Genomic DNA, 12,659 nt, shown 5'->3' with positions numbered 1-12,659 from the left:
ACTTTAAACGAAGTTATATACTTATGTGACTTTTATAATAATGTTGAATTCACTTACCTATGTTCAAACAAAAATGTAAAAAAAAATTCAAGATCATCATTGTGATGACAGACACGTAAGGTGTGCCTCATTCTTTGTTGTAATTTAACTACTTTCCAACCTTCTCACCTTCTTGGACGCTTTCTACCACGTTGTTTTTTTCGCAACTTCACCTGCACCTGTTATTCTGCTCCGAGCCTGCTGTTCGAGTGCTCATCGCCTTCAAACCCAAATTCAACCCACTCACATAACCTTCAAACATTCCAAAGTTGCTCATGACTATACGATATTCTCTCAACTGCGTGCCAAATGTAAACGTCAGTCAAAACTTGATTATTCACTTTTCATAAAAAAAAACCCCGAAAATGCCATCTCGACCAATCCTTCCCACTTCTGGAAATTTACTCAAGATTTAAAATCTAACCCTCCAATCCCATCCACTGTTCATCTCCATGACGAATCAGCCTCTTCCCCCGTTGATTCAGCAAATCTATTCTCTTAATATTTCCTATCTGTTTTCAAGTATCCTCTCCCCTCCCTATCTAGTACCCATTTAGATAATTTATACCCATATAATCTACCATCAAACTGCCACTTAAGTCTTGATGACGTTCTTTCTGCACTTGTATCACTAAAAAATAATAATTCTAACGGTCCAGACGGCATCTCTTGTTAACTAAAGACCTTAAGTTTACAATTGATGGTGTACAAAGAACAGACAAGTGGGAGCACATTGTACAGTTGTACAATACGGACAGTGCTATTCCTGATTCAAAAATGCTTCCTCGTTTGTCAGATAAACATGTTATTCCTAAAAATATATCTAAAATGAAGGTGAAATGTGCCACACAGATATTCAGTCATCGTGTGTCAGCAGCTATGAATTTTCTTGCTGGTGAGTAATATTTATTACAATTAAATAATAACTATTGTGTACATTTATGGTATTTTTGTTTACAGCTCAAAATATTATTGATTCTGATGCTATTGATAGGTACTGCAACACTTCTATTATTTGTTGATAAGTTGTTTGATTCAATGAACGGTTTTTTTGAGAAAGTAGTTGACGGCAAAATTTATAGAACTGCAGTTAAGACAAATTCTGTTCACCATCAACTATGGGAAAAAGTCTAGCAATTTTATCTACAACGAAGTTTGTGGGAAAAATATGAAAACTGTTAAGTGTTCCAACATTAAGAAACTGGATGACCACTATTAGAGGTAATTAATTAGTACAGTTAGTCAGCAATCTACTAATAATAATTTTTTAAAGGATTCCAATATCTATCAAAAGTGCTAAATGTAAAAGGATTGAAGTCATTGTTGCCCAGAAACTTAAATCAAGATCCGCTGGAAAATTTTTTTGGAGCAGTCAGAAGTCTTGGTTGTACTAATCCCACTTGTGCATCATTCATTCAATCCTATAAAACTTTAATGCTCAACAATTTGGTATCAACTCATTCACCTGGAGCTAACTGTGAGGAAGATCTTACTGAGGGTACTTTGACAAATTATAAAAATTTATTTTGTTCTCAACATGACATAAATTATACCCAACAAACTTTAACGGCTGATTTACCCAGACCTTCTCTACCAATTCTCAGTGATAATACTGAATATTTAAGGCAATTGACACATACCTATATATCGGGCTTCATAATAAAAAAATTAAATGCTGATGTCTTAAAAGATTGTAAAAAATGTTTAAAAATAATGTGTACTGATCAATTATCAACAGAACATCAGCTAATATCAGTTAGAGAATACCAGCCTACTAAACTTAGTTTAAAATATCCTTCTACTTCATTTCGGTCCTTAATTAATAATATTATTACTTACATAAATAATGTATTACCTTCAATATGTCACCATCAACAAATTAAATTTACTCTATTAAATAATCTTTCAGCAAAATTTGATTTAAGCAATTTATATTGTTCTGACCATACCAATTACTAGGGCTGACCATACCGTTCCCATTGCTTCCGAGGCACCGCCATCATTTATTGACAGTATCAAATATTAATACATATGTGGGAGGCAGACGGGACAGCTCCCCGACTTACCTCGTTCAAGCATTTTCAAAGTTTTGCATATATATAGTATTTATGTATATAAATTGTAAATTTGTGTTAATACAAAAATGACTAGAAACTCCAATACACCGATACTAGTAGTTAAAATAGTAAATTGGGTTAAACTATATTTTGTATATTATTATTAATGTTTCTTGAACAATATTGAAAATATGTGATAAACTATTTTATTTAATATTTTTACATTTAATTAAGCTTGAATTATTATATTTATAATTTATTATATTATAATACTGTGTACTTAATGCTATTTACTTATATTGTGTGAATACAGTAGAACTCCAATTATCCGAATGTCCAATTAACCGGACGAGAAAAATACGGCACTTGCCGTTATTCATACACGTGTTTCATAATCGTTTTTAGATTAGATAAAGAATAGGTACTACATATATATTATTCTTAATAATATCCGTCATTCCAACGTAGGTATATTAAAAATTATCCATAATAAAATACATATACATATAACATTTTACAATATTACCACACATACATAGATATTATTCTTAGTAAGTCAGTTATTGTATAATCGTCGCACGGTATAGTACAATAGTACATAAATAGTGAATTGTCGTGTTACAATGTCGTCAAACAGAAAACGTGTAGTGCTTACTATGAAAGAAAAAGTAGATATCATTGCGCGAAAAGCATGGTGTTGGAACATCCATTATTTCAGACATAAAAAAAAATGCGGACTCTATCACCAGGTACGTGAATAATCTCGATGATGCGAACGGTTCTTATACATGGTTTTTGTACAATAAGTAGGTTTGGTGAGTGACAAGTAAACAAATTAATATGGGTAATTAGATTAGGGAAGATACCCAGTTGTAACACCCTATGTGTCATGAATAACAATGAAAAGAGAGAGAGAAGAGAGAAAAAAAATATATATATATGTATATAATATCAGATAATAAATAAGTAATTAATTTGAGGTTTGGAGGTGTTATCTGGTAGCGACCTCCAGCACTTATTAAAGAAGATGTCTACACCATTGCCTTTTTAGTCTACGGCGCGGGTTACCAGGGAGTGTGTTAGGTGATAATTTAGAGATTAGTGGATTTGTGTGCTGTTGAAATTTGTTGAGGAGTCTGGTGTAATATAGTTTGGAGATTTGGTTAAGATTTTGGATTCTGAGATCTTTGTGGAGGTTATTGTTGGTTAAGTACCAAGGTGCTGATGCAACTAGGCGAAGGCATATTGACTGAAAGGCTTGGATTGTACGGGTGTTTGAGGGTTTAGCGGCACCCCATAATTGGATGCCATAAGTCCATAGTGGCCTGAGTAGTGACTTATAAATTAAAAGTTTGGTGTTGATGTTCGTTTTGGATTTCAGTAAGGGTCTAAGGAGGTGGAGTCGGGTATTAAGGGCTTTTCGTTTGGCTTTTAGGTGGGGATTCCAGGTAAGTTTACTGTCGAGGATGAGGCCAAGATATTTTACTTCAGATTAGGAAGGGATTGGGATGCTGTTTAATGTGACTACGGGGCAAGATCCTTTTTTTAGGGTGAATGTTATGAAGGAGGACTTGGTTTCCTTGATTTTGATCTTCCATCTTTTTGTCCAGAGGTCAATTATGTTAAGGTGTCTTTGTAACATATTAGAAACTGTGTTTGGGTTTTCATTGGAGGCCACAATTGCCGTATCGTCCGCGTAGGAACCGAGTTCAGTAAAGGAAGTTTTAGGGATGTCGTGCGTAAAGATATTATACAGAAAAGGAGCAATATCGCTGCCTTGGGGAACTCCGGCTAAGATATTGAAATAGTTTGAGCGGCTCGAGTTCTGGCGTACGACGAATGTACGATCGCTCAAATATGATTTAACCAATAGAAAGTAAGGCGCAGGCAGAATTTTTTTAAGTTTGAATAGTAGGCCATCAAACCATACCCTATCAAACGCTTGTGCGACGCAAGAAAGACGGCAGCACAGTAATGTTTTTTCTCTAGAGAAACTGAGATAGTGTCTACTACTCTGTGGAGTTGATGAATAGTAGAGTGATTGGGTCTGAATCCAAATTGAGTGTCAGGGATATTTTTTGTTGAAATAGCTAGTGGTATGAGTCTCTTCGTGCATGTAGGTATCATATGATACCGCAACTAATTTAAACCGCTTATAAAGCAGCTGTTAAATATTTTTGATCCATTTGTGCATAAAGATATCATATGATACACTTGATAACAACCGTCTCATAATATTCGTTCCTATGTTCATACTATATGAGAATTTTTAGTCACATGTGTGATAACCTCCTGTATTGATAATACGCAAAATATACCGACAAAACTGTTGTTATATCTCATCGTTAAAATATTTTAGCTACATCAAAAAATATTTTTTAGGTTTGTTTTTGTATAAGGTACACGTAAAAGTACATGTAAGAGTCAATTTTGATCGTTGACATCTATTATTGTGAGGTAATATACTCGGTATCATTTGATACAACTGTGCTTAATTGGTACCTACAACTATACTAACAAAAAATATTACCTAGGTAATATAACATTTGTTTTTATTTTAGTAATAATAAATGGAGAAGTTGAAAGACGATGAAATTGAGTTGTTCTTGGACTTTGAAATACCAAGTGACTCAGAAGTCAGCTTTTGTGATAGTGAAGACGATGATAGTGATGCTGAGAATAATAAAAACAAAAATGATGACCAGGAAGATAATATTGAAAAATTAAATTTATTGCCTTCTTTATTTATTAACTTCTTAGGGGATATGGACAATAATATAAGGTTTGAAAATAATAATCCTTCTAATGAGCCTGATGGCTTTGTAATAATCGACAAAATGATGTACATGATTTTGATAGTTTTTTTGATAACATAATACTCCAAACACAAACAGATAGTAATGTTAGCAAACAAACTATACCAAAATCTGATGTTGCTACTCAAAACAATTTAGTCTCACCCACACAAACATCTAACCAAATTCTAAATCCTATAGCCACTCAGTCACTAACAAATAAAAAAAGAAAAACTCCATCAACCGATTCTAAAAGTAAAACTAAGTTTAAAAAATCTACTTTACTAAAAATTAACAATAATAAACATAATTGTTTACCTGTCAAGAAAAAAAATACAAAACAGACAAAATGGTTTCCTGGTAGGGATAATAATCATACAAACTCCATACCTACTTTTACTGGCAATAAATTAATTAATATAAATGTAAAAGAAACTACTCCTTATTCTGTTTTTATACAATTATTCACTGAATCTCTTTTTGAAAAAATAAGAACTGAAACAATAAAATATGCTGTTCAAAATGGAAAAGAAAATTTCAACTTATCTATAAAAGAATTGAAAGTGTTGTTTGCAATCAACATAGCAATGACATATATAAAATACCCAAATGTAAGAATGTATTGGTCTTCTCAAGAGGGGTTGAGAATGAACCTTATTGCTGATGCTATGACTTGTAACCGGTTTGCCGAAATTAAAAGGTTTATTCATTTTGTAGACAATTATGAAAAACCTCAAGTAGTAACTGATAAATTTTGGAAAATTAGACCTGTTTTAGACATTTTACACAATTCTTTTCATTCAGCTATATCAACTAGTCAAAATATAGCCATTGATGAAATGATGGTTCCTTTTAAGGGTAGGAGTTCATTAAAACAATACTTAAAATCAAAGCCTAAAAAATGGGGATTTAAAATTTGGGTTCAAGCCGGAACCAATGGATATGTACATTGTTTTGAGCTATATCAAGGTGCCTCGAAAGACAAAAAATCACTTTTTGGTCCAATAGGTGATACAGTTTTGAAATTGTGTCATTCAATACATGGTGAAAACCATAAACTTTTTATGGATAACTTGTTTACTACTGTTCCACTATTAAGAAAATTAAAGTCTCTAAACATACATGTCCTTGGTACTCTAAGATTGAATAGAGTAACTGGAATTGAAAATTACCTAGTCAAAGATAAATTGTTAGAAAGAGGTAACTGTTCAATAGCCACATCTGATGACAATCTGACTGTTGTACGATGGAAAGATACTAAACTAGTACATACTATATCGACATATGCTGGGGCTAGTCCTGAAGATATAACTTCACGTTATGATAGGAAGGAAAAGAAAAAAATTGAAGTCACTCGTCCATTTACTATACAGGAGTACAATAAATTCATGGGGGGTGTGGACCTCATGGATAGAATGATTGCTCATTACCCTCATGGATTCAAGAACAAAAAATGGTACTTGAGGATTTTTTTTCATTTTTTGAATATTAGTATAATTAACTCATGGATAATATACAAAGAAAATTGTCAAAATATACCACTTCTTCAGTTTAATGCATCAATTGTTTGGACCATGCTCCAAATAGGAAAATGTGATACACCAAAAAGAGGCAGGCCTTCCTTACAATCTGATCCACCAAAAAAAAAAAAAATGTTTCCATTGTTGTTTCAGAAATAAGATATGATTGTAAGGAACATTATCCTGGTAAAACGACAAAAGCTCAAGCTTCTAAGTGTCATAATTTATATTGCAAATCAAGAACTAGATATATTTGTAAAAAATGTGATACTCCAGTTTGTCCAGAGTGCATGGAAGACTTCCATAGAAAATAAAGAATGACCTATAATATTTTTTTTTTTACTTTGTTTTGATATTTGTTGGGTAACATTTAGTATTGTTTTTATGTTTATTTTGTGCAATTTAGTTATTGTTTACTATTTTTCTTATTATATTATCTTCATAAGAAATATTACAAGTTATTATTTTAATTTTATACAGAGTATGAAAGAAGTTTTTCATTTATTTTTATTTTGTTAGTAACATATTTTTTATTTTATGCATATATTAATTGTATTACTATTATTCTTAATCTATTTATAATCACAAGCTGTGAAAGATTTAATTTTTATTTTATACAGGGTATGTTCAAAAGCTGTGAAAATATTGTTTTTATTTCATACAAATTGTTATTATTTTATGTTTGGATTACATTAAATATACAAACATCTTTATAGTTATTCAAGTTGTAGATATCCTAGATATTCCAGGGGGCATGTCCCCCTCCTACCCAATATATTTAACTTAAGTATATAGTTAATGTGTATTTAATAATTTTAATTTGTCAAAATTTAAAATGTATTAATTATAAAAATGCATTTAAAAAAAAAGTTGTTCCAAATATGCACAGAGGTATCATATGATAACGGGGTTGTAATCTATCTTCACGACATAAGGGTTGGTCCTAGATTTTTTTAACTATTTTTCTCATTATTTATGGCCCAAATTCTATATAGGAGATTTTTTTTTTGAAAATCTAAAAAGTCGTGCATGAAGAGGTTAATAGGATTTTTTCGAATACTTTAGATAATGTTGAGAGTAGGCTTATAGGGCGATAAGAGGTTACTTTTTCAGGAGGTTTGTTGGGTTTTGGGATCATTATTATCTCTGAGAATTTCCAGGTAAGGGGGAAATAGGATAAACGCAGCATTGCGTTATATATTTGGGAAAGTAATATGATTACTTTTTTGGGTAGGTTTTTGGCAATCCGATTTGTAATTCGGTCAAACCCAGGGGCTTTTCTGTTATGGAGTTTTTTTATAATGAATTCGATTTCGCCGTGACTCGTGTGTTTGGCTGGTAGTGAGACGGGTAATGTAGACTCTAAGGAATGTGTGACAATTTGGCTTTGAGCGGGATTTAGAGTTATGTCATGTGGGGTAAAGGTTTGGGATAGATGTTGGCCAAATAGGTTTGCTTTTTCTATGTCAGAGACCACCCATGAGTTATTTACGGAGGGGAGAGGAAGTTGAGATAGTTTTTAGGATTTTTTTGGTCGTTTTCCAGAGACAAAGGTTATCAGTTGTTAGGTTTTGGATAAATTGTTGATAGGTAGTGGAGTTATGATGTTGGAGTGCTTTCCTTAGTTTATTATTTAGTTGGTTGTAGGTGTGTTTGTCGATGGGATATTTGTGCCTTTGCTACCAGGATCTTGCTTTTCGTTTTTCACGGAGAAGATGTTTTATATGATTTGGAAGTAGGTTATTGGAGTAAATTGTGCTTTGTGTTGTTGCTAGGTGAATGCATTCCTGGATATCTGAAGTGAGCTTTTGGATAGTGCTGTCAATGTCTTCGCTTGATTTTAAGGAATGGTTGAGTAGTGTGCGAGTTTCAATGAGTTGTTGGAAGGTAGGCCAATCTATTTTTCCAAGATTTTGAGGAGTTGTAGAAGAGTTTGAACAGGGAATTTCGAGGTCGAGTATGATTGGTGAGTGGTCGGATGACAGGTCGTTTGTGTTGGAGATATTAGTAGTATAGTTACTTGGTATTCTCGCGATGAAGATATCCAGTATATCTGGGCGACAGTTTTGATGTGTTGGCCAATAGGTGGGGTTAGAGGGTGGTAATATTTTTATATTGGAGTTATTTGTTGAGTTATAAAGGACTCTGCCTCTAGGGTTGGTTGAGAGGCAACTCCAAGAAGAGTGTTTGGCGTTGATGTCTCCGGCGACAATGAAGTACTTACCTAGAGATTCGAAGTAATTTTTGAAATTGTTAGAGTTAATTTTAGGTCCTGGAGGGCAGTAGATGGAGGAGAAAGACAGATTAAAATGTTTGTTGACAGAAACTTGGACGCTTGATGCTTGGAGATATGTTTCACTTATAAAAGGAAGTAGGGAGTGGGTTAAATTATTTTTAACTAGGATCACCGATCCAGCGTGGGCAGTGGAGTCAGGGTGATTACTTTGATAAACTTTGTATCCAAGAATTTTAATAGACTTTGTCGGGGTTAGGTGAGATTCGGATATCATTGCTATGTCTATGTTATGGATATTGAGGGCTGCCTGAAGTTCAAGTTTATGGGGTGTAATGCGAGTATGTGAGTAATCTAAGTTTAAAGTTAGTTTCCATTGTTGGTACTTAATTTATTTATTAGTGAGGTAAGAAGGGTTATTAGGGGAGAGATTAGAGATTTAAACTCGGATATGAAAGTTGTAAGTTGGTTTGTGAATAGTTGGTCGGAGGGTGGGTCGTTTATGTGCTAATTTGATTTATTACCTTTAACCACTCGAGAGAATGACAAATGCTGGGTGTCGCTGGATTCATTTAGAGATCTTGTGGAAGCATTGATAAAATGTGGTGCTCCTGGAGGAGGTTGGTTGATGGATTGGACTTGGTTGTTGGGTTGGACTAGAGGTGTGTCGGAGTTTTCTGTTGTCGGTCTTGAGATGGTGATCGGTTGTTGTTTTTTACGGAAACGTTGGAGGTCTTTGTGGACAGTGCATCCTCTGTAGTTTGCCGGGTGGGCCTTGCTGCAAAGTGCGCATTTTGCAGGTAGGTCCTTGGATTTGGAGCATTGATCCGAGGTATGGTTTTCGCCACATCGGACGCATTTAGGCTGGTGATTGCAATATGATTTAGTGTGGCCGTACTGTTGACAGCGACTGCATTGGACTACATCTCATCTGATGTGTGGGGCTTCGAATTTGACTTTAGTGAAACATATATTATTTATCTTGAAGATGTCTTGGTTGTTGGGAGATGGGTTTAGGTCTACAAAGAATAGTGGAAGAGGTTCTTTTGATTGAGATTTTAGGATGTTAGTGACGTTTTTTACCATAAAACCATGTTTTTCAATTTCTTCTTTAATGTAATCAGTAGGGATTGTATGATGCAGATTTCTAATAACGACTCTGTAAGATTTGTCTTCGTGTGTCTGGTACGTGTGGTATTCAAGTTTGTTCTCGTTGAACAATGATATAGCGGGACGGTAAGAACTGGCTGAGTGAAGGTTTATCTTTATATTTTTTGAGCTGGACTTGTAAAGGAAACCCTCGGTTTTCGTTATTTTTTCCAGGTTTTTACACAGAGTAATGAAATTAATCGGAGATGTTAAGAAAATTGGTGGAGGAGGAGGTGGTGGTGGAGGTGACTCGTTGATTTCTGTGTTAGTATCCAGATCCATATTATCTTCTTCGATGTTGAGTAGAGAATAGCGGTTTGGCGAGGATAAATTTGACGGCTCGTTTGTTTTTTTTGTGCAAGGTGAGGTAGCGTTATTAGGTGACCTAATGCGTTTGTTGTTGTCGACGGTATTCCATTCTTGGTCGTTATCTGAGGTGGCAGACGGAGAAGTTACGTCCTGCGTCTTGTGAGAAATAGTTTTTGTGATAATTACCGGAGATAATTTCGGTTTGTTTTTAAGTTTAATAGTGTCTGGGTTGTTTCGTTGCATGGTGCAGTAATTGATAAGTTGCAGGTAACGGCCTACAGCCGATTTAACGGCGGTGGTGGCGGATTAGATTGTGTTTATGTTTAAGCGTGTGGTAATATACGATGATAATTATACTGAATAATACGGTTCGATTTAGTGCTCATTAATTTTAATTTTAATGAAGCGATAAGCGAAAGGCGATAGTGTACGTGCACGACGGCCAACAGACGTATGCTACGGACGACTTGCCGTGCGGAACTGAAAACCCTAAAACAGAATTATTAGAAGATGCTGTGTTTACTTGGTTTATGCAAAATAGAGCATCTGGACTGCCTATATCAGGTCTTTTATTGTGTGAAAAAGCATTATATTTTAATAAAAAACTTGGAGGGGATTCATCATTTGTGGCAAGTAGTGGATGGATGAGAAACTTTAAATCACGTCATGGGATTCGACAAATTGAGATTCATGGAGAAAAGTTGAGTGCAAATACCACTGCAGCAGAATCGTTTTCTCATAATGTCCAGAAATACATCAAAGAAAACAAATTTGACATGGATTTCATCTACAATGCAGATGAAACGGGCCTCAACTGGAAAGCTTTAGCATCGAAGTCCTTGGTGTCTCAACGTGAGGCAGCAGCTCCAGGATACAAATTAAGTAAAGACCGAGTAATAGTTATGGTATGCGCAAATGCTACCGGTACTCATAAAATTCCGTTACTTTTGATTGGAAAGTCTAAAAATCCACGTTGCTTTAAAAATGTGAAAATTCCATTGACGTACAAAAGTCAAAAAAATGCATGGATGAACGCCGATTTGTTCATAGAATGGTTTCAACACACATTTGTTCCTGAAGTGAAACAATTTCAGCAAAATATAGGAAAAGAAGGCATAGTTTTACTTTTGTTAGATAACGCTCCATCCCACCCTTCAACAGAAATTTTAAATGCCATAAATGATAAATTTGAAGTAAAATTTTTTCCTCCCAATGTTACTTCTCTGATTCAACCTATGGACCAGAGTGTTATAGAAACATTGAAAAGACTGTACAGAAAAGAATTAATGCGTCGCTTACTATTAGATAACCAAAATGACGAGGAATCATTTTTATCTTTTTATAAAAAAATGAATCTGAAGGATTGCTGCTACATGCTTGTTGGAGCACGGAAATGTGTACAAAATTGTACTTTAGAAAGGTCATGGAATAAGTTACTGAAGCAAGTTGAAGATACCCAAAATGTGGAACCAAATGTTGAAATAGCTGAAATACAAGAGTGTATAAGCCAAGTTCACGTATTTAGCGATTGTGATGAAGAGAATATTATAAGTGAGTGGTTGCTTATGGATACAAATGATCCTGGATATCAAATACTTTCGGATGATGAAATAGTTCGTAACTTATTTGAAAAAGATGAAACTGAAGAAGAGGAAAATGAAACTGACGATTTGACTGAAGGTGAAAATGGGCCGTCTCATTCTGAAGCTTTTGATGCATTGGATTTGGCGTTTAAATGGTTTGAGAGACAAGAAGAATCAAACACCACTCAATTGTTGCAATTAAGAAGATTGAGAGACCTAGCTGCTCTAAAGAGAAAGTCAACTATGAAGCAAACTAAAATATCATCATTTTTCAAAATAAAATAAATTATGTGCCAAGTCAGCTTTTTTTTTGGTTTTAAATTATGTCACGTATGTACTTTAATTAAAGCTTATTTTGTTTCAGTTGAATATCTAATAAAATTACATATTTGTTTATGGTTACGTGAGTAAATAACTTTTGATATATCATATGTCAATCATCCGGATATTTGCTTATCCGGACCACCCTTGACATTAATTAGTCCGGATAATTGGAGTTCTACTGTACTTATTTTATATTTTTTATATTTTACAATAAATGTAAAAATTTATTTGAATAGTTTTGTTTTTAATTATTTGTTGTGCTTAATAGGCTTTATCACTATAACATAAATTTAAATTACATTTAATTTTAAAGAAATGAGGTCTCTTGAAATAAATAGTAAGAGAACCCCCTGGATATTGGATAGTTACATATACCAACCACCGGGAGCGCCGTGGCCCATGTCATTTTTTTTAACGTGGAAGTTGCCTATCTATTATATTATACTTATCTATAAGTATATTGCGCCTATGGATTCGAGTGCACCTTATCAAGATCTAAGTTTTTTTTAAAGATTTAATATGATATCAGTCGACTGATGAAAGTATATCTAGTCACTATTAAAAATATGTGTGTTACAATAGACTGACAGCTTCTGCGTCGTTCAAATTGTTTAAGACGTCCATATTTTATTAAAATTCAAAAATACTAT

At 33.9% G+C, this 12,659-nt stretch overlaps 2 protein-coding genes and 1 pseudogene across 2 annotated transcripts; all 3 read left to right on the top strand.

Annotated features, from left to right (window-relative positions):
• The first annotated feature begins 867 nt into the window (after nt 1–867).
• On the top strand, nt 868–2,070 carry LOC111035114 (annotated as a pseudogene).
• A 2,596-nt stretch (nt 2,071–4,666) lies between these two features.
• On the top strand, nt 4,667–6,570 carry LOC111035090 (piggyBac transposable element-derived protein 3-like). Its single transcript, XM_022316601.1, has 3 exons — nt 4,667–4,763; nt 4,857–4,918; nt 5,218–6,570. Exons 1-3 carry the CDS (start codon nt 4,667–4,669, stop codon nt 6,568–6,570), a joined length of 1,512 nt encoding a protein of 503 aa, XP_022172293.1.
• A 3,773-nt stretch (nt 6,571–10,343) lies between these two features.
• On the top strand, nt 10,344–11,970 carry LOC111035089 (jerky protein homolog-like). Its single transcript, XM_022316599.1, has 2 exons — nt 10,344–10,351; nt 10,509–11,970. Exons 1-2 carry the CDS (start codon nt 10,344–10,346, stop codon nt 11,968–11,970), a joined length of 1,470 nt encoding a protein of 489 aa, XP_022172291.1.
• Nucleotides 11,971–12,659: the final 689 nt, after the last annotated feature.

This window comes from Myzus persicae, unplaced genomic scaffold (assembly GCF_001856785.1).
Source record: "Myzus persicae strain clone G006 unplaced genomic scaffold, MPER_G0061.0, whole genome shotgun sequence".
Taxonomy (NCBI): Eukaryota; Metazoa; Arthropoda; class Insecta; order Hemiptera; family Aphididae; genus Myzus; species Myzus persicae.
This window is presented reverse-complemented; position numbering and strand designations above follow the sequence as displayed.